General features: G+C 42.2%; 1 protein-coding gene across 2 annotated transcripts in view; it reads left to right on the forward strand.

Annotated features, from left to right (window-relative positions):
• Positions 1-23,623, forward strand: part of LOC126369598 (uncharacterized) — a 149,851-nt gene that overhangs the window by 70,147 nt on the left and 56,081 nt on the right. For both annotated transcript variants that reach the window (XM_050014083.1, XM_050014084.1), the window contains exons 3-4: positions 15,323-19,068; positions 22,332-22,563. In XM_050014083.1, coding sequence (XP_049870040.1) covers positions 15,323-19,068; positions 22,332-22,563 — 3,978 coding nt within the window. The remainder of the gene's footprint in view (positions 1-15,322; positions 19,069-22,331; positions 22,564-23,623) is intronic.

Raw genomic sequence — 23,623 nt, forward strand, 5'->3', positions numbered from 1 at the left:
TTGTGCCTCTTTATAGTTGTTACTCTTTATATAGATACCTAATACTTTTATTATGGTACACAAAAATACATAAACAAATACAATTAATTTATAACTGATTATCATTGTCCTGAGATACATAGATATTGATGATGACTTTAGTACACACAACCTAATTTTATTTTAAGTTATACCTGTCATTTCCTTATCCGCTGAAAAGGAAAGGGATGGGTAATCGATAGCCTAAATATTTATGGAAAACAAGTTATTTTTTGGTAGAAATCTTATACAATCCTTTTAAGTGCTGGATGTATAAACTGGCAGAATTAAGTTGATAGTACACGCCAAACAAAGCTGCGTACCAGCGACATGCCTATTTGAATCGTGCGGTTGATTGATTGATTGATTCATTAGTTGGTGCTGCTCAATCATCTCAATCATCCGTCTCTTTCCTTTTCGGAGGGTTGGTTAAGAAAAAAATATTTATTTATTGAAGATATCCGAGAGCTTATTAAAATAATTACAGTAAGTACAATGTTCGTTCGCCAATCACATGAGAATAGTAACAATACTAACGATACAAAGTTAGGCTTGAAGTATAAAATCATTAAAAGGCTATAAGTAATTATAAAAAATAAAACATAAAAACAGAAAGAACTGGCAAAAGGTTTATAACCTTAACCAACCTATATATTATAAGCTATTGTCATTATAAACAGACACAGACTGAAGTTAGTTTACGCGATCATAAATAAATTATTATTTTAAATTATTGCATTAATATATATTGCATTAGTTATATAAAAAAGACAGGTATAACTCAAAAATTAGGAGTTGTCTGCAAGAACAGCATCAATATTTGCATAGTATTGCACGCTCGTGACCGATTGATTATAATGGTATCTACTGTCATTTATAAGTCACTAAACTGTCCTAATATTGCGAAACCATTTGGTTTTGGTTTGTGGTTGCGGTCAACTTAGATATTACATGTCTGGTACTTGGAATTGAATGTAGGTACCTTATTAGGTCGTATTAGGCGGCCAATCATATTTCATCTCCGGTTCTATATTTATAGTCTTTATTATGGTTCTTGAAGGAAAGAGAGAAAGGGGTATACCTAGGAGAACATTTATGAAACAAATAAAAGAGAAGGTGTAGGTCGTGTAGAAGAGAGGAATGGCGATTACTCCACCGACAAGACCGCAGCTCTTAAATAAAGAGAGAGAAAGAGTTTCAATATATCTTTACATCATCATCACTAATTTATGAGCCACGCTCTGGTCGGTGTAGCATTCTCCATTCTTCTCTATCAAAAGCCAATTTCTTCACCTCCGTATAAGACACGACGTTCGCCTTCTCTTTAATCTGTTCCATGTAAGCTCTTCTTGGTCTTCCTCTTCCTCTCTTTCGTTGTAGCTTCCCTTCTATGATGTTAATAAATTCGTCGTGTCTTATTAAGGTCTTTACATAACACAACCTAAATTACTTAATACATCCGACGGCTGTCCCCTCTGTGGGTTTATGGAGATTTTTGGGGTAGTAACGGCTAACGTTAACCTTTTCTTTAATCTGTTCCATGTAAGCTCTTCTTGGTCTTCCCCTTCCTCTCTTTCCTTCTCTCTTTCTTTCTCTGGTCTTCTTTTCTTCTTTTAGGTTAACGTCGTGTCTTATAGGGAAGTCAAGGAATTGGCCTTTGATAGACTGGAATGGGGGATGCTACACCGACAAGAGCGTGGCTCTTAAATTGATGATGATGAACGGCTAACGGCTTAACGTGCCTTCCGAAGCACTGTATCATGTTACTTTTTCGGACAATCAGGTAATTTAGCCTGCAATGTCCTTGGCTAGAACTTGATAAAGTACAATCTCATAAACTGTTTTTTTTTGTTCTCTTGTTACTAAAAGTGTTTGCAAATAAATTATCTTCTAACTTGTGGCTAGCTAGGACTGGGTGTGTATGTTATACGTCTCTGCCTACCCCTTTAGGGTACAGGCGTGATACTATCTTGTATTATTCCTGTGGCTCTGCCTATTGGGGATTACGGGCGTGAAAAAATGTTTTTAATTAATATTAACAACAATAAAGTACTTACCTCAACATATCTGACGAGAACTGCTGGTGACGGCTGGTGTAATATACGCCTCTGCGTACCCCTTCAAGAATACAGGCGTGATGCTAAAGTATTTACAAGCAACTTATCTTAGACGTTGCATCAAAAAGTTTTAAAATAAATTCTCTACGCAAAATTATATTTGAAATTAATCGGATTCGGTTGAGATGACGCCAACCTCAAAACGGCCGATTCACAGGTTATTGTTCTCTTAATGACCTAATACTGTAGGTATACTTTTTGCCATTGTTCTATCCTACATTTAAAGGTTTTATTCTAAAAATTGAATGGGCATTGAATCTTTATTTGACCACCAATTCTAGTTTCGTTTTGTTCAAAAGTAGCCGTTCAATTTCAATGTGGTTTACATTTTATTCTTCTCGAGAGACGCGTGGGTTGTGAGACAAATGATTGACCTCTTCAACCCTGGTGTCAGGGTTACTATTGACCCGTGACATGACTTATGCAATAACTACATTATTATTATAATTAAAACACATAATAACGGGTTCTTACCGCGTTTAAAGCAGGGACTCCCGATATCTCGGCACTGTTGCAAGTGCCATGATCACGGGATGACATCCCGTGGTAAGAACCCATTATTATGTTTTAATTATGATAATAACCGCGTAAACTTAAAACAATGTACATTAATATTATTATTTGAGTGTCAAAAGGCTAGAAAGATCTATTGTGACCAAAACCCTACTCTCCTCCAGACCGATCCGTTCGATTTGATCCAGCGTCGTTTTGGAAGCTCCGTGACCTCCTGGGGATCTATTATGTGGCTCCCCAGTACTCGGCTTCATTAATGGCGTGTCATCCTTCTTTAAACAGAATCTGCGTAAAGGGGCCTCGATTAGCTCCATTTATGTAGGTGCTTGTTGAGTCTGCAATGCCCCATGAGGGGCCATATTAAGATCCTTACCTTCTTCTGTGTATTAGAGCCTCACAGCTACAAAGCAGGTGTAATGGCGTCTCATCCTTCTTTAAACAGAATCTGCGTAAAGGGGCCTCGGTTAACTCCATTTATGTAGGTGCTTGTTGAGTCTGCAATGCCCCGTGAGGGACCTTATTAAGATCACTACCAGCCCCCCTAGTACGAGAAAGAATCTCTGATGAGTAACGACTACACCGACCACATACTTATTTAAGTATATAGTAGCCGGGACCGACTGCGTAACGTGTCCCTTTTATTGAAATAATTTTAAATTAAATAACGGTTTTTCTCTTTTTTAATTTCCGCACACACTTATAAGGAATACATACGTAAATTTTTGATAATATATGTATCGTGTATCAACCTCGGGAAAGATATGATGTAAAGATACATAGATGTAACAGTACAGTGCCCATGAAATAACACCATAGTTAGGCCTGATGTGGTAACCAAGGTTTCCTTCACTAACTTCGCTGGTATAGAACTATCGCGACCATCAGACCAAACACAAACGCTATCTACCACGACGAAATACATACATTAAGTTATACGCGTATGGCCTACCCTATGAAAGATAACGTGTATAGGTTGTGTAGATGATGACGTGTAGATAGACTTAATTTATGTAAAAAAACATATAGGATTATTTGCAAAAAATAGCGATCGGCACATTGTTAATACCAGGAATAAAAATAAACTTGCTTTACAAGTCAGTCGATTACATAAGATTACTAAAGCATTTAGATACACGTTTTTACAATAAGATTCCCATTGACATTCAGAATTTGCCTTTCAACTGTTTTAAGACAGTAGTTAAACAAAAACTTTACAAAAAAGGTTATTATAAAGTTAGTGATTATTTAGAAGATATGAATGCATGGGATTAACTGTCTGAGAACTGATATTAGGCAGCTAAATTACTCAATTGTATACCAATATTTTATGTTTATTTTTATTTTTTTAAAGAACGTCTAGGGCCCTGTGCCGAGGTTTTTCTTGCAGCTTCTTTTCCCCGGCTATACAGGTTGTGAGAAACTGCAGTAGTTTTAGGCGGATAAGACGTTCGTTATGTAAAATTGGCGATTCAAAGTGTTACCTACTGAATAAAGAAATTTTTGAATTTGAATTTGAATTTTGATATACTTGGTATGTATCGGGGTTAATATAAACAGGAGATCTTGCCAGCTAGCGTACTACATCTACATCTAAATGTCGATTTGCCTAAAAATGTAAGATAGGAGTATTTACTTCTTCCCCGACGATATGCATTTTTATGTTAGCATAGGATACTAAATATATTCAGTTAGTTTTGGTTACGGAGATTAGATTTTAAAACAATTAGGCACTTCATGATCATCTCCCTAGCATTATCCCGTTTTTCACAGGGTCCGCTTACCTAACCTGAACATTTGCAAGGTCCGGCTTTTTAGTAATAACCATATTAGTTCATAAACATTTATATCGACATCCAACATTCATTGGTGCTAATTAAATACCATCTAATTTTATTTTAAGTTATATCTGTCATTTTCTTATCCGCCGAAAAGGAAAGGGACGGGTAATCGACAAGCATAAATGGAACATACGTCAGTTATAAACACAAATCTAAAACAACCGTCTAAAATTTTTACATTGGCCAATAACCCGACAGAATTAAGTTGACAAACGTCAAACGGCAAACGGTTTGCATACCAGCGAGATACCTTTTTGATTCGCCCGGGTTATTCATTCATTTACTCATTCTTCCTAAAATTAAGAGCTGTCAATCATCCGTTCCTTTCATTTTCGGTTGATAAGAAATCGGGGCCATTATACACTTACATTTGTCAACTGTCTTCTTTTCTTAAAAATGTCCGCAATTATGTTTCTTTTTAAAGGACTGGACCATAGAGTTTTTTCCAAAGGAGTATTTGCTTCGTTCAGCGACACCATCGGAACATTTTTTTTCTTATCTCCGGCCAGTGACCAACCATGAAACGGAAATCGATCTGAAACACCATTAACGCTAAGCACGGCAACCTATAAAACTAGAAAGTTTGCATCGATAAAATCTGTACCAAATTCACGCATCGCGCACTTTACTAATATAAAAACAATAGGATGAACACAATCCGTGCTCATCGCATGACTATCTCTCGTAGATCACCATACTATAGTGTTCATTGCTAATCCCAGTATTGAGAAATAGCAGAGAAAATATCCTGTTACTAATAGTAGGATGTGGTGGTGTCCTCCTAGGATGGCGGGTCAATAGTACCCCTGATGCGAGAGCTGAGGTCGCTCTGGAGAGAAGAGAGAGATTAGTAGTGTAGTTTAAGAAACTCGTATAATACTTCGCATAGTTTTTTTTTTTGTATTTATTTTCATAGTATCTGCTTACCCCAGTAGAAAATAGGCATGAGTTTATATGTATATGTATTAGCTAGTAATTAGCTAGCCTAGTAATACAACCTGGTCATCATCTGCCTAGCGTACAACATGAGACTTTCGCTATTATTCTAGGGTCCGTTTATTGTATTGATAAGTGTAAACGACGCACGAACATTTTTATTCATATGGATTTTATACTTTTTATAATATATAATCTCCTTGGGTTATAATAATTTCCATGTTTATTTTATTCTTCTTTAAGGTTCGATTGTCTTTTGTTTTGTTTCTTGTCTATTTCCATCTGTCAGAAGTGCTATGTTATGTATTATGTATACCATGCGCACAACGTCAAGAAAAGAGCAAAGTTGAACGAGACGAGAGCAAATCGATAGTACTTTATATACATCATGAACAATGATTACAGAACCGCGCTTGCCTACCGATAACGTTATATAAAACGTGGTGTTTTTACGACGCAAAAGTCACGTCAGTCTTGTAAAAATAGTCACATAAGAGCGATATTACATCTTTCAAGCATTCGTCAATCATGTTGCAATTTGCAAGTGCCATGATCACGGAATGACAGTCAGCCAGTCAGTCATCCCGTGATCAAGGCACTTGCAACAGTGTCGAAATATCGGGAGTCTCATATCCCTACTTTAACCGCGGTAAGAATCCGTTATTATGTGTTTTATTTTTTTTCAACTAGCCAGGACACAAGGTACCAAACCGCACCTTTGCTTTTAATCCAATATAATATCTTATTGAATTCAATGGTATAAGATAATGATACGGTCTTAATAAGGACTTGTGCCAAATGTAAGACCTCAGAGCTCGGCCCACGTGGCTCCTACTCGGGCAACGAGCCTTGGATCGGCGCCAACGCATCGCTCTTACTTTCATTGTCCATTCAAAGCTCATTTGATTACAATAACCTCGTGTTCGCTCTTAGATGAGTGGGGAAAGGGCACTGTGTAGGACAGCGTGCTATCTATATATAAACATTTCTCACACACACACACACACACACACACACGCACGCACGCACGCACGCACGCGTTACTTTTAGCTTGATAAGTTTATAAAAATTGTTAGCTGTGTTTACCGTTAATTGGTTACGCATTTAGAATAACACCTATGTTTGTTGAATTAGCGTAGTAAGAATGTTGTAACTGTTGGTAAACCTAATAAATAAAAAACATAAACAGCATACGTCCCACTGCTGGGCACAGGCCTCCCCACAATCAATCGAAGGGGGGTATGGAGCATACTCCACCACGCTCCACTGCGGGTTGGAGGAGGTGTTTTACCGTTATACGGTTAATAGCCGGCTCGTTAACGGCCTCCGTGGTTCAGTGGTTGAGCGTTCTGCTCACGATCCGGAGGTCCCGCGTTCGAATCCTAGTAGGGATAAGTCATAAAAAACACTTTGTGATCCCTAGTTTGCTTAGGACATTGATCCGTGCTTCCCAAGTTAGCCTTTGGTCCGGAGTAGGTACTACTTACTGATGTAAGTTCTTAGTCGTTACATAAGTCACTAATAGTTAATTAATAACCCTGACGCCAGAGTTGATGAGGTTGGTAAGTAATCCACCTTACAACCCACACGACAGAAGAGCTGGGACCAACGGCTTAACGTGCCCTTCGAAGCACGGAATTATCTTAGTTTTTCGAACAATCGGGTGATTCAAGCCTGCAAAGTCCTTACCAAACAAAGCTGCAAAGGTCAGTCTCACAAAATCTATAAATAAAAATTAATTGGTGTTATTTAGTCTCGCTAAAACCCTAGAACGGTTGAACCGATTTGGCTAATTTCAGTCTTGAAATATGCGATTGATGAATGTGGAGGAAGCAAGAGAAGTAAATGGAATTCTATAATCTCTGCTTAACCCGGTAGGAAATAGGCGTGAGTTTATCTAAGTGTATTTTTTCTGCTAGACAAACACTAATTGTACTTTTTATGCTATGTATGTTTTTATTTGTACTTAAGTGTATTTTTTTACCTATTGACTTTAAGATCACGTGCGAACGTTTTTGTACGGTTTATTGGTAGGTATTTGTAACGTAATATTTATGGTACATTCGTGTTTTATCGTGTCGAGAGATTGTGTTGTGAATTGTAGCGCGTTTAGAGCTGACTGTTTAAGTTGACGATTCTTGTAATTCTTAGGGTCCTATCCTACCTCATCATCATCATCATGAGCCCATTAACGTCCCCACTGCTTGGACACGGGCCTTCCCTATGGATGGATAGGGAGATCGGGCCTTAACCTCTCATCTGCCGGAACGCGGATCTCGACCAGACACAATGTAAAATCTATTGTGTCTGGTATCTCGGCAGATGAGAGGTTAAACCACCACGCGGGCCCAGTGCGGATTGGTGGTTATTAACGACGGTTATGTCGTGGGGATCCTAGGGGGAGGCCTATGCCCAGCAGTGGGCGTCGTACGGCTGATGATGATGAATGCAGCCGGGACCAGCGGCTTACCGTGCCTTCCGAAGCACAGAGGAGCTCGAGATGAAAACTTTTTTTGACCCATCCTATGACCGACCTTTGCGAAAGTTGCTTAACTTCAACAATCGCAGACCGAGCGCATTTACCGCTGCGCCACCGAGCGCCTCCCTATCCTACTTAGCTGCTTTTAAAAATGAATCCCATCTCGCTTTTATCCCTCTATCGCAACGCCGGCGCACGATAAAACTCTACTTTTACTTGCATAATAGCCCCATGTTACCTTCGAAGCCATAGGACGGTGGACTCAGGAAGTAGCATGTTATTTTTTAGCATGTGGACTATTAGATTAGGGCTGCCAAAAGTTTAGTGACGCCATTTTTATTGATTATTATCGAAGCGAGTAAGAGAACCATATTGAAGACTATAGAGAACCGGAGAGGATATATGATTGGTCACCTGATACGACACGATTCATTTATAACAAACATCATAGAAGGAAAAATTGAAGGGAAGAGGGGAAGGGGTAGACCTAAGATAACATTTACGAAACAAATAAAAGAAAAAATCTTGTCGTATCAGGAGGTGAAGGTTTTGGCGGGAAGAAGAGAGGAATGGCGATTACTCCACCGACAAGAGCACAGCTCTTAAATAGAGAGAGAGATTATCGAAGTGGTAGTAGATTATTATTTTTTAAATAAGATTGTGAGTGTGCGTGGGGCATATACAAGGTGTTAGTCACACCGTTACGAATATTGAGGGGGATGATTCAGACCATGATTCTGAGTCGATATCAAGTGGAATTTTAGTTAAGTTTTAGCAAGTTCTCTTTTTTTGTGTGAGGCGCCCTTTTATAATAAACTATTTCTATTCTATTCTATTTCCTCTCGGAAAATTCATGTTTTTTTTTTTATTATTTCCAGTTTCATACTTTTGCGACAAAAACTTCGTTACGATTGTCTTTTTTAAAACATGCACTTTGATCGTCCTGAAATAATTTTATTCTATTTTCTCCTTTGGATCGCAAAGTATCTTCTAATTTCATACAAAACGGTACGCGTGAAAAGGTAACAGTTACTTTCGCGTTAGTAATATTATTATGTAGTATGGATCTTAGCCCAGCCCTATGTTTCATACCTAGCAGATAAGCTCGGATGACTCCGTTGAATGTCATAGGAACTGCAGCAACCATTATTCCAGTCAGGGTGATATTCAAGGTGTACTGAAGGTCATAATTGTATGGGAAGTTACTTATGGAAGTAATAAGCATTTGCACGACCCAGCGGTTCGTAGTTTTGTAGGTAATTGGATTAGTTTTAAGCCTATTAGTTGGTAAGATAGCATTTTTGGTGACTTTTAAGGGCAACGTGTGTTTTGTTTACACAACATGACATAGCATCTCGCCTGTATCCCCGAAGGGGTAGGCAGAGGTGTACAGTGTAAACTAAGGAATGCAATCCAGATCTCGCGGGATCCCGATAAATCCCGAAGCATAATATGACGAGATCCCATTCAAGGTTGAGGGGATTAGGCGAATCTCCTTGAGTTATAAAATTTGTTTTGATTATTATTTCCTAAGAAAACATAATTATTTAGTTAGTAATATTGAAGAATAAAGGTTATTGTTTTCTTTAAAAAAATATTTTGTTTTAATTAACCTCACTAACAAGTAATTTTCATCGTTTTCAGCCATCCTAACTTTACATTTTTTATGACCTAGACGAGATCCCGAAAATTCCGGGATCTCGCGGGATTGATATTTCCAATCCCGTGGGATGCGGAATTTACGATCTCGAGGCAGGATTGCATTCCCTAGTATACACACCCACTTCTCACCAGCTACTTTTTAATCCCATGTAATAATTGGCGAGGCTGTTGCAATTAGCTACGTTTATTTTTCAACTTTACGAGCGTTTGTAACGAAATGACACAAAACTTGGCTAAAACTTATTTTTTACTCTTAAATCTTCACGATAAGCCGTCCCGGGCTACTAGCCCGAACACTTCCATCAACCCGCAGTGGAGCAGCGTGGTGGAGTTTGCTCTATACCCCCTCCGGTTGATTAAAGGGAGACCTGTACCCAGCAGTGGGACGTATATAGGCTGTTTATGTGGAAATGTTCCCAAATGTGCCTACAAAATACAAATAGCCTACTTAACCGCAAAGAGATTGCAGAATTTTCTCAAAATTGAAATATAAAAGTTTTTTCTTTTCAAAACAACCGTCATCGCGTCATTAGCCCGATTTTCCCATCATTGTGCGCCACTTACCTGGTAAGCATTACATCTTCCGGTCAGACATAGATGACTGGAGTCATGCGCGAACAACCTTGTGTGACCGGTCATTTACTATGAAACGGTTGCTTTTTTTATAATGACTTGTTGTAGACTAGTTTTTGCCCGCGGCTTCACTCGCGTTAAACTTGGGGTAAGACGGTTCCCCTATCCTAATGTACCAATTTTTAGCTACCTACCTTGAAAACTGCGAAAAACCCCATATAAAATTTCACCCCCTCTTTGAAAGGATTGGTAGCAAAATTCCAAAAAAAAACGATGAAGTGAAGTCATAAATAGTCCACATAGCAATTTTTAGCTTTCTACCTTGAAAATTGCAAAATACTCCGTGTGCGGAGCTGGAGTTAATTTAAATAAAATTGCACATAAAAGTTAAATGTGGACTGTATTTAATAATAATATATTTTATAGTTATATGTTGAATGAGTAAGCAAAGAGTTGAAGGGAGAGACTGAAGAATCGCCATCTTGTGGTCGAATTTAAAAACTTTATCTAGTGTTGCCACGTTATTTTATGTAAGGATTCGAACACTCCATTCAAACTTAATAATAATAATTGGATTGAAAGCTTGGCTATCAATTATACATGGTTTTAGTGACGTCGTAACGAATACTGAGGGGGATGATTCAGACCTTGATTCTGAGTTGACATCAAGTATAATTTTCGATATAGCAATTTGTTATTTTAGGTTTTTTTCTAGATCGACTAGGGCTCTTTGCCGAGGCCAGGCGGACGAGACGTTCGTTATGTAAAAATCGACGCGACAAAGTGTAACCATGTTACTGAATAAAGATAATTTAGAATTTCTAAGCAAAACGGAACGTCAATCGAGATGAAGAAATCCAAACATGAGTTTATACGGTTTCATTCGACCGTTGCCGTGGTTGCTAGATGGTTGCAGATAAAATGGACGCTTTCGCCTCACGACCACGACAACCACCCATCCGTGGTTCTGTCTACTTTCTACGGGGTATAGCGTGATCGTCACGTGAGCGGGAGAATGATAATCCATACTTATGGATCGGTACTTACTGATCACGGGTAATGATAGTGTAGAACATGTTAGATGGAAAAAAATGGCGTGATTATGGATTGGGTTGGGATTCTTTCAGTGCACGACATGTCAGGGATAAGAAGATTAATAACTTTATAGAGATATGTAACATATAGGCTCACGCCCCTAATGGGGTAGACAGAGGTACCATTGCAAGATGAATTTCAACACCTCACCGAGCTTTCTGTTAGACCAACGTGATAGGTAGTGCCGTATCGCCGTCTATAATGGTCGCGCCAACTGTATTAGTGAAAACTGCACTTAAGATAAATTTGTGACTGATACAGTGTAATTCCGGGAAGTACTGGGGTTCGAACCGGCGCCGGCGCTCCCATTTGAGAACCAAGCCAGTGTACCACGGACTCACAGGTATTCAGTTGGTTTGTACTTAAAATTGCAGCCTTAACAATTCTGCCTATACAGTTTAGTGATCTCTGTGAAATGACAAATAATGAATCCAACTAACAAATTGCCATCCTCATTTAGATGAAGAATTGTTAGCAATTCACTTCTGCCTACCCCTTTGGGAGTACAGGCGTAGTGTTATGTTATATAGGTAACAACCTATACGCAACAGTAGAGGTGGTTGTGCGGGTATCTCAGTTTCTATCTTGACAGATTGAATCCTATCCTATTATTGACTAAAATGTAACTGATTATAGAAACTGACTTAAACGACAAACATATACTTACAAACAAAACAAAACACTGTTTACATTGCAACACAATTCGGATGTGAGGAAAGCACATTACTGTATCGTTTCAAAATATCGTATCAAAGTAATGTTTAATGTATCAATTTACGCGTTAAATACCATTTTTTCGAACTGTAACTGACAACCAATATAAACATATATCATGTTGCGTGCGCAGTCATTATAGTAGGTACTACTTAATTCTTTTTTCAAATAGTAATTTTGTAACAAAACATACAAATAATAAAACAAAATAATCAGTTTCCAAGGGGGTTAAAAAGACACACTAAAGCAATCATTTTAAAAAAGCGATAGTTCATTTTGACATTTGCGCATATTCCAGCAATAGGGTAAGCCTACCCCTATTACATGGGTTAGGAGTGGTTATATGCTGTACTATACATCTCTGCCTACCCCCTTAGGGATATAGTCGTGCTGCTACGTTACGTTACGACTGCTAAATTGCTACTTTCACTTTAAATTACCTTGTTTAAACTTTGATTGAAACCCGATTCTCTGTAGTTTCGTTTGATTAACACTACACCAATTAATTGTTGGTGTCTGCGAACAAAGGGGAACAGTAAAAAACTCATAGACATCAAACGAGACGATATTCTTGTAATAAGATATATAAGTAGACGGATGGATGACCTTATCAACAATGGCAGCCTTCTATAAAAACTGATAAAGCGAACTAATAAGCCTGTCAATAATACTAACTATAGGTACAACACTTGGTGTAATCAAGCAATTATGCTTTTTCTGATACTAGAACAAGAGTTAAATGAATATCGTATCTATAGCTACATTCTACATACACGTAGGTACGGTCACGAGTACTAATATGTATACATTTTGAAACCATGTCACATTAACTTTTTTGACAAATGAAACCGTAAGTCTCAATTAATGTCAAATATGATAGTGCGACAGGGTTCTAAAGTGGGTACATGATATTGCTCATGACTGTACTCAATCCACTCAATTAACTTAAAGTAAGTTGAAAGAATTGAGATTAGTCTATTTTTGCCCATTTTGCCAGGCTCGTGTTAAGTGGAATTCCCTTTGTGCACTCACAAATAACTACATTACACTACAATAACTACACTAAATAACTTGTACTGTATACCTACATTGATTTTAAAAGATGTGTTGCTGTTACAGTTTCTTGTCATTTCTCCTCCTCAGCCATGCGAAATGTCGTAGATTCAAAAATGTTAAATTGGCCTTCAACAAGTTTATCCATGATAATTACGTTGAATAAATGATTCTGATTTCTGAAATAGGCACGGGAATTTGCGTATTAATGTAACAATCGGAAACTCTAACTAATACCCCTATAATGAGTATATTTAATTGACAAGCAGTATCTCAGATACCTGTTATGTATCTTAACAATAGATGTTTAAGATGCAAGATGGTATGAAGGCAGCACGTGGGCTGGAGTTGACTTACTTCCTACATTGAGCCGCTTTGTTTACTTTAAACTATGTGGCATTTTATGCTTGCGCCTGCGTCTGTGTTCTTATGGTTTACGAAGTTGTCTGTAATAATCCTGAACTGCGGCACACCCGGACACTTCATACAAAATAACTCGTTTTACACAGACACTACACATTGACGTTATCGTACACGCGCATCTGTGTGTGTGACGTCTTACGCCCATACGATTGAAGATTAAAGTAAGACCGAGGGAGGGTGAAGTAAACCTAGCTCAGACTCTGGTGGGGAGCGGAGAGTTGTCGTTCTATACGTAGTATTATTCCTTATTCTAGTGACTGGGTTATCTTAAAAAAAAGGGAGTTGTTTTCATGGTGTGCTTTTGATGTGGTGTTGGGTCTTATACTGATCTTTAAGTATCATTGATGAGAGGAGAGGCTATACCTGCAAGAGTGACAGCACTTCTCAAAGTGTCCTTACAGGGCCTTACACCTAGATTGACTATGTTCCTCGTCATGGGTCATCATATTAAAGACGGAATCCCTGTCTTGGAAATAACGAGTTCTGTTTACAAATGCCATGTGTGCAAGAAAACACAAACTTTTATAGAAAACCTCTTTTGATATCGTTTTTTATTCCTTATTGTCTTTGTATTTTGATATGACTCTTGTCTTTTAGCTTCTGAGAAAATATATTGTTATTGCACGAGAACCGGGTTTTTATTCCGGTCGCCAATAACATGATTAATTCCTAAGAATTCGTCAGACCCACGCTGTAGTTTGTACACCGGAAGTCAATATCATTACCATAAACGCAAAAATAACCCCAAAATCTTTTGTCTTTTGCAAATGTCCAATTAGAACTTATGTACCTATGTCGCTAGGTAAGTTTTAAGACCTTTTTGCCTTAAAGGTAATTGACCACCAGTGCGAAGATCCACCCAGATACAAACTTAAGCTAACTTTTCTTTGACAGTTCATAAACTAGTGCCGTTCTTCATTTACAATACTGTCAAAATGGTAAATTCATATTATGAATCGTAATAAACAAAAGAGAAGGTGCAGGTCGTGTCGTATCGGGAGGTGAAGGTTTTGGCGGGAAGAAGAGAGGAATGGCGGTTACTCCATCGACAAGAGCGCAGCTCTTAAATAGAGAGAGAGAGAATATGAATTGAAATATGGAAATCCATAAGTGGCTATTTTACGATTTGCAATTCAGTTCACAATAGGAACATATTATGATACATCAAAAGTGGCCTTTTTAGCCCCCCAGAAAGAGACAAAGCTGGTTTTTAATCCTGTCAAATTAAGTTTGTGATTGCCCGATTCATAGTTTGATTGTCCTATTTTTAAACGAGCCATCAATGCCATCATCTCTATATTATGTAGGTATTTCATTACACAATCTATTAGCATAAATGCTAATTAGTTCAACCAGTAAAATAAAGCAATATGCTTACATACAAAATGCAATAAAAGTAACGACGATTTAATTGTTTTAGGGGCGTTGTAATGACGTAATTTGTACTCCTGTGTATTAGGTCATCTGATTACTATTACAGCTTTGTTATTAACGTAACATGCGGAAATTTTGTTATCTTTTCATGCATTGTTTGCTGTATTCTTTACATTTCTTTACACGTATATGACTGCTTAGTTTGATAATCGACGCTAAGTGCCTGACGAGTTTATAATAGCAAATGCGTATCGTTGATTAATTGTCTACTTATTCTACTAGGAGTCGATGTTATTACCCTACGTTGAATGTACTCGTTTATCTAGTCAACCTGTTGGTTAACTTTCGTGTGTTATACTTAAATAAGATCACGACTATTTCACATCGGGGTAGGCAGAGATGGAATTTCACTTAACTCTTCGCTTCTTCCACTCTCATCAATTAAATAAAAGAAATAAAGTGAAGTTTCATTGTTCAAACCTGTTTTTGCCACAATACATAATGTGTGTCTGTCTGTTCTATTTCAGAGTGGGGCGCCAGCAGTGAACCGGGCGAGGCCAGCGAACCGGAGGCCGGTCGCATGCGTCCCGAGGACTACCGCCTGGTGTTCCTCAGCTCGGACTCGTCGTGCCCGGACACGGAGGACTCGTCGTCGACATCGACGGCGCCGCCCGCGCCCGACGACTGCGACTGGGATTACTTCGAGCCGGGGGTACCGCCGCGGGCACCACCGCAACGCTGCTGTTGTGGTGCAGAACCTCGCCTAATAGCCGTCCCAGTACCAGTTCCCGTCCCAGTCCCGGCTGCGCTCTGGCCGGCGCTGCTGGCCTTCCCGAGTGCGCCGCCGCCGCCGCACTGGAGCACGTACCCTGGCTTGCCGCGGCTGCAGGCGGCCGCACTGGCGCGTTTCACCACCGCCGCCGCCGCCGCCGTAAACGATATGACCGTTGATACGGCGATACAGTCCGACGCGCAGATACCATCCGATAACGATAAGCCCGATACATCGCTATCGGATATCGAGCCGCCGCCAGTCGAACATGACGCGTCGGACGGAATCAAGGTGATCGCGGAGGAGCTATTAGTGTCGGAAGAGGCGATGCCGGGGCATCTGGAAGCGGAGAAGGCGTTCCCTTCATCGGACGAGTCTGGAGACTCGAGTGACTCGGAAGCGGGGGCGGAGAGGAGCTATGACGTCACGCTTGGAGCACCAGAGGAGCCGGCGACGTCTGACGAGGATTCTGAAGACTCGGGCGGCGGCGGCGGACGGTTCTCGCGCGTGTTCGTCGTCAACCCGGCCGACTCGTCGTCTGAGGGTGAGGACGCCGATAGCAGCGGCATCGACTGCGACGACTCCTACGACAAAAAGTCCGATAGCTTAGAGATTATTGCTGTGGCACCCGCCGAGCGGCATGACGACGTCGGTGCCGAGAACGACAATAGCAGCGCCTCACAAAATGACTCTAATAATTCCGATATTGTGCTCCTAGATTCGATAAGTTTCTCCGAAGACCATCCAGTGATTCCTTACGGAAGTGCTAACGAAGTTTCATCGCCGAACGCAGACGGAGCGACTGAAAGGTCACAGTTTTTCAAGTTTTGCGACGAAAATATGCTACAGAGCGAAATTTGCGAAACGTTTAATAGCTTCAGCGCGTCAAGCGGCGCGAGCACTAGTCATTTAGATAACGACGACCATAATGACCGCAATCAAACCCAAAGCGTGGCCGAAAACATCGAGTGCGATTCATTAGATAATACTTTCATCACGGAAAGCGATATGAAAGTAAAAGTCGCGGTAGAAATGCCTAATGAGAAATATGAGCGAGAAGTAGTAATTTCTGACGAAACACCGAGGGAGTCGTTAGCGAAATTATCACCTTCGCCGGAGCCCGGGCAGGGCGGGCCGTCGTCGTCGGTACCGGCGGAAAAAATAGACCTGTTCAAAGGTATCGAACGAACACTCAGCGAATTATTGAAGAAAGAATCGCTAGAGGAGCGAGAGGAGGAGAAAACAAACGGTGCCTCCGCGGGCGAGCGGGGCGCGGGCGCAGACGCGGCGGGCGCGGCGGCCGCAGTGTGCGGCGCGGCGCTCGGCCGCGCGGACGTCCCGGCGCGCTACACCAGCCGCGTCATGATCACGCACGACCGCGTGTCCGTGCTCACCTCCGACACCACGCGCCTCATGCGCGACCCCGCCGTCACCGTGCACCACACCAACTCGCAGGACGAGGACGAGCCGGACGAGCGCCCGTCCGACGCGGACGCGGCCGCGTCCGGCGCCGTCACCGTCGTCAGCAACGCCGACACGCTGTCGGCCGTCGTGTGCCTCGAGGAGGGGCTCGCCGACGACGACTCGTGGGTCGAGGACGTCAGCCACGACGACGACGACAGCTCGCCCTCCGACTCCGACTCGGGCGACGAGGCGTGTCTGCCGACGAGGGGCGAAGAATTCGCCTACTGCCGCCGCTCGCTCGACTTCACTCTGCACACGATAGTCGAAGAAAGTTGCGAGGAGAGCGAAACTGAACATACGACGAAAAAACAGCGACCGATATCGGCGACCGAGTTGGAGAAATATTTCTTTTTCGGATTAGGTGACGGGAGGAATGTGCGCGATGATGAGGACCTGGCGTCGGAGACCTCTAGTGTGTGTAGTGAGGGTGGTGAGTCGATCGTGGACAATGAACAGCCGAAACGTAGTGGTGATAGTGATGAGCTTGTGTCGTCCCGGTTGGAAAAGTATTTCTTGTCTGGATTTATGGGATTCAACCAGGAGAGGCGTGATTCTGACGGATCGGGAAGTGTCGGAAGTGATAGTGAGGGCAGGCAGAGTCCGGAACAGAGGCGGAAACGGCTAGTGCGGGCCCGGGGCACGCCGCGGTCGCATTCGTCGTCGTTAGATAACTTACTGACGGGCGAGGAGCAGTCGCAAGATACACAGGAAGTATCGGACGGGTCGAGCACGGAGACGGAGGAGCGCCATGACTCCTCGGAGAGGCTCGACGTGCAGGGCGAGTCAAAGAGGAAGAAACAGAGTAAGAAAACGCGGGGTTCTCCGGCGGACGAACGCCGACAGTCGATGGAATTTACCGAGGAGACGCGAGACGATACAAGGTCAGTGTCCGAGGGGGAGGAGGGTAGGACATCCCCACGACCGGAGTTCCCACCGCTAGGATCTGAACTGTCCGAATCTAAAAAACAAACCAGTAGAGATAGTGGATTTGTTGGCAGCTGTGATGACTTATTAAGAAACAACGATTCCAGTTCAGAGTTTGCCAGAAATCACGAGCCTAAGACAGAGTTAGAAGAAATAACAGAAGAGATTAGACCGGACGTGGAGGAGCGAGTAGAAGGCCCTCCCTCGTCCCGCCCGCCTCCTAGCCCACTGAGCCGGAAAGATAGCTTTAATAATTGGTCGTCAGACGAAGAAACAAATCTCATGATGACGAAAATGCGACAGTTCTTTAAACAGATGATTAACTCCGCGAATGTTAGAACATCGACGCCTGCATCGGCGTCGCCTAACTCCGAGAGCTCGCGACCACCGAAACCACCGCAGCTGTTGTATTTCGAGAGCGAATTGACGAGATTAATGAAAACCGTACCTGGAATACGCGACGAGGAAGTTCGCGAGATCGTAGAGTACCTCTCAAGCGAGGACACATGGAGCGACTCGTACGACTCATCAGATTACGCCGGCTCAGACTTAGAAGGCACCACTAACAGGTCGGCGTTACGGAAGCAAATATCGGAAAGCTGTAGAGAGATTATTGACGAGTTTGATAAAGGGAATAGTGAGGCTGGTTCTTTAGAGCGCGACGCGGCGGGGGCTTACCAGAGACTAGCGGCTACCCTCGGCCGCGCCGGAGAAGGTTCACCTCCGTTATTCGGAAAAGTGATGCGGCATATAGGAGGTCGTCTAGTGGCACTTATGCATGAGGTATCAGGCGGCGCGTCGACGACAACAGACGATGACAGCGCGTCGGAACCGGGCGCATTGGCACGGAGTAAATCCCACGACATTCTAGAAGCCACCGCAAGCCGCGGCAGTGTCGCTAGTGACTGTGAGCGGTTTTCTTGGCGAGGGAGCTTTGAGTCCGCGTTACTAGCAGCAGACTCAAGAGGCACGCTAGGCGGTGAGGCGAGGCGGTCGCCGGCGGGCGCGGAGCTCGCCTCACAGCGATCACATTCAAGGAGCTGTGGAGCTATCAGTGGTAGTGAAGACAGGCTGTGGAGGGGACGACGACGCGCCTCCGCGCCTGATGCTGAGGTGAGTTTCAACCACATTGATCCTACATTATAATATAAATTCTTACTTCCATAAAGTCACACCTGTAATCATTAACCCGTATTATAAACAAACAAAGACTACACGCTGACATAGTTACGCCCGTATATGTAAAGGGGTGAGCAGATCTGCAAGCGATCAGTAAGACAACTCGTAGCCACTGTTTTTAGCTAGATGGCCAAATAGGCAGTTCCTTCGAGTCATAAGGTTTTAAGGCCCAAAATCATCTTAATTGTTTAACTATTGTGTCTGGAAATCTGGCCCTTAAGGGATTATTATAGGTACTTAGGTACGTATAGTCATTTAAGACCCAATCAATATGAGAAAGTTCGCTAAAACCTCGTAAACATTCATTTCAGTGTTTAAAAATAAACAAGACCGTGACCCGTAGTTTTTACCTCATAATAGGTAGGTACCTACTGCATACCAAAGTGTACAACCATCATGTCTTTAGAAAATGTGTTTCGTAGAAGCAGCAGTAACTATCACTACTATTCAGAGGCGGAGGACAGAAGTCCTAATACGGCATTGAATAGACTAATCTGGGCGCTATCCCACTCGCGTCAGACAGAGTACTGCGGGGCCGAAGGCAAGAGGGAAACCACTGCCCTATTTTTCCCTAAAAAAGTAGCATGGAGAATGTTACACCGACAAGAGCGTGGCTCTTAAATTAGTGATGATGACAAGCAAATAAACAGTTTGTAATATACATATAAGTATAACGACCTCCTTGGTCCGCTTGTTGAGCGTTGGATTCACAATCCGGTCCTGGTTTCGATTCCGGTAAGGAAACGTCTAACAAAAAAACACTTAAGACTGTCCCTAGTTGTAAAATACATATTGCGACATGCGAAAAGATAAAATTTACCTATATTCTTCTGGTCCTACATTCTTCTAGCCCGTATGTGATGTCCATATTTTTTTTTTTTAATAAACTGCCTAACATATTAAAAGAAGATAAAAGTGACAAAATCTTTATTAAAAAATAAAAGAACTTCTAATTAATAAATGTTACTACAGCACTAGTGAATACCTTAATGATACTGATGTTACTATTTGAAAAGCTTCCTTCTCTCTTAAACTTCTATTTTGTTGTGCCCGAAAGGGTCTATGATGTGAAACTCATATGTAACTTACAAACTTGTACACCATCATAGTATGCAAATAAAGAATATTGAAATAGTTTGGCCAGGACGTAGACTGCCTGAAAAATAACATAGATAAAAAAAATATTTAAGACGTTACAACTTCTTAATATGAAAATAAGACGTTTCCGTGCTTCGGAAGGCAGGTTATGCCGTTGGTACCGGTTAGTATACTTACTGAGTCAACGAGTAGTTAAGTACAATTATTGATTATATTTCAATAAGATAACAATTTACAATACTTAATGTGCGGTAAGAATTACATCTGTCATCTGTCTGTATGTAAGCTAGTTTTGTGCGTTTTGTGTCGTTAATAAGCATAGAAGGGTTGCCATCTCTAAAATTTTGAAAACAGGACAAGACGCGTGAAAACCCCCAATTTTAGAGTCCGAAATCCGGACATGTGAACGAGATCTTTTAAACATATTCAATGTAATAAAAAACAGTGTACTAAAAACTGCATACGTGTTTGTGCCCGTGGCTTTTGAGACTGCAGGTCCTTGGGGTAGTGAGGCGAGGGAATTGATCAGGGAGATCGGCCGGAGACTCAAAGTCAGAGGGGGTGACCCTAGGTCTGAGTCTTACCTGGGGCCTGTTTAATAAAACTTACAATTGTAAATTACAACGACAATTTAATCACACACTCCGCAATGTACATCAAATTGTCGTTGTAATTTACAATTGTAAGTTTTATTAAACAGGCCCCAGGACTATACTGGGGCTCTCGCGCACACGCCGCATTATTGAGGCAACTCTCTCAAATTGGTTATGTGTAATTTTTTTAAATAGGAAGTCTAGTGACGGGAAATCGTTTCCGAAGTCAGTTTTGTCTTATAAAACTCGTTCCGTCCAGCAAGACCCGATCACGTTAAGTAACATCGCCCACCACACCACAACAACCTTACTTTCCATTCCGCTACTTGTTCAACGTGTTCGCTGTGGTGGTATTGTAAACAGTACAGTCTGGCACACAAGTATACTGTGAATATCTTTATAGAACGGTACCGAATACAGGGAGGAGCTCGGTGGCGCAGCGGTAAACGCGCTCGGTCTGCGATTTTTGAAGTTAAGCAACTTTCGCAAAGGCCGGTCATAGGATGGGTGACCACAAAAAAAAAAAGTTTTCATCTCGAGCTCCTCCGTGCTTCGGAAGGCACGTTAAGCCGTTGGTTCCGGCTGCATTAGCAGTCGTTAATAACTATCAATCCGCACTGGGCCCGCGTGATGGTTTAAGGCCCGATCTCCCTATCCATCCATAGGGAAGGCTCGTGCCCCAGCAGTGGGGACGTTAATGGGCTGATGATGATGATGTATTATGTCGTAAATCACCCCAACAATAGATAGGTAAACGCGGTGCGTTGTTCTTCTTTTTCTATCGTGTGGGTTATGAGGCGGAGTACCAACCTCATCAACCCTGGGTTACTACTGACCCGCCAAAGGCCCCTGACACTGACATGGCTCATGTAACAACTACTAACTTACATTAGTAAGTTACTACTTACCGGGACCAACGGCTTAACGTACCTTCCGAAGCACGGATCATCCTACTTTCGGACAATCAGGTGATCAGCCTGTAATGTCCTAAGCAAACTAGGGACCACAAAGTAATTTTTGTGATATGTCCCCACCGGGAATCGAACCCGGGACCTCCGGATCGTGAGCTCAACACTCAACCACTGGACTCCGGAGGTCGTTGTTGCGTTGTTTATCTAACTGTATTTGCTGTGGTATGTGGAATTGTGCTGTCAATGTCACGTATGTAGACGTGGTGATGGCTGCTGATAATACTTACTGATACATACGTAACGCAGATACCGGATAAGATGATAGGTTTATGTCGCTTGTAGACAAATAAAAACGACATGTTCAGGGCCGCGGTAGTCCGTAGTTAAAAGACTGTATTGAAATTATAACTATTTATTTGCACACGACTCACACGTTAGATTCGGGCGGCGTAACAGAAGGAGAGAGAGAGCTTAAAAGTTACCACGATAATGAAAAAAGATATATATTTTATTGTTGATGTTGTCAACACGACGCGGTGAGTTAATTGTTTCGTTGGCTAGACCGTACGTACTAAAAGTGCCTTCCTCTCCACAGTCAGAAGAGGAGCAGCGCGCAGGCTCGCTGCCCCGCCTGCCGTCGCTGGCGGGCGCGGCGTGCACGCCCCCGGGCCCCGTGAAGTCTGCCCGCTACCGCGCGCCCGGCTTCCGCGGCGCCACGCGCGCGGCCTCCGCCCCCGGCCTGCACGCGCCGCCCGCCGCGCGCCGCCGCCGCCCGCCCGCGGCGCCCGCGCAGCCCGCCGCGCCCGCCTCCGCGCCCAGCCTGCAGGGTGAGTTCCAAACCTATACATTTTAACGCCGAATCACGGCCGAAAAGCCGAATCGGATTTAGGTACGCGTGGTTTTTTAAATACTGCAAACCCTTTACGGTGCGACAAAAAATCGACGCCTGCGCGGTCTGCACAACAACCATCCAGCAGCGATTGCTATCTACGCAGATAAACGTTGTACGGCTATTGGTCGAAGCCCTCGATATATTTCGCGCCACGCGCGGCGCGGTTGCTATGTCGCAAAGGTTGGGAATCACCGCAAAACACGATCACTAAGGAAAAATAAACAAGGGACTGATCGTTAGACTAGTGTACGTTTATGTGTTACTGTGACCTACAGTCAATTACAAAAGTATTTCTAACAACAAGACGCGGCAAGTCGGCCTTCTTCAAATGTCGCGTTCTTTGAATTCCTATTGCAAAGTACGAATGTACACCTTGTTCTAAAGGAATGCAAGTTCCTAATAGTTCGAGTAATAAACTGGCCATAGATAATATTGCCACACCACATGAGTTACAGTATCTGGGGCCACGGCAGCGCCCCCGCCAACTCGAGCAAAAACAACGGTATGCCGTACCATCCTTTTAATGATGTCATTCATGGCAATTCAATCCCGTGTAATTAAGAGTTAAGATTTATTTTTGAAACGAGTTGGTAATCCTACCTCCAATAACAGAGTGACAAACTGGATGCAGACAATTGCGGTCCCGTTGTGCACACTCCCATAGGAATCATTATTTGCATTCAGTTAGCTTTCGAACTGTACCTAATTACATACATACAATGCAATGTACCTTCACGCCAAGCGATTCGTAATCAGAACAGTAGAAGATGCTTCTTTAACTTAAGGTTATGAAAAGAAACCTCCAGATTTGTTAATGACCAGTAATGTGTCGTTTCCAAGAAGATCCTAAAGCGGGAATATTCCTTTTTCAAAAACGTTTTCAAAGTAAGGACACCGGCTGCTTTTCAAATTGTTCTTTCTTGTACTCTGATAGGTAATTCAACCTCTTTTTACAGCCTTTTTACCGCCAGGAACTTTCTCGCACATCACTGATA

Source organism: Pectinophora gossypiella, chromosome 9 (assembly GCF_024362695.1).
Source record: "Pectinophora gossypiella chromosome 9, ilPecGoss1.1, whole genome shotgun sequence".
Taxonomy (NCBI): Eukaryota; Metazoa; Arthropoda; class Insecta; order Lepidoptera; family Gelechiidae; genus Pectinophora; species Pectinophora gossypiella.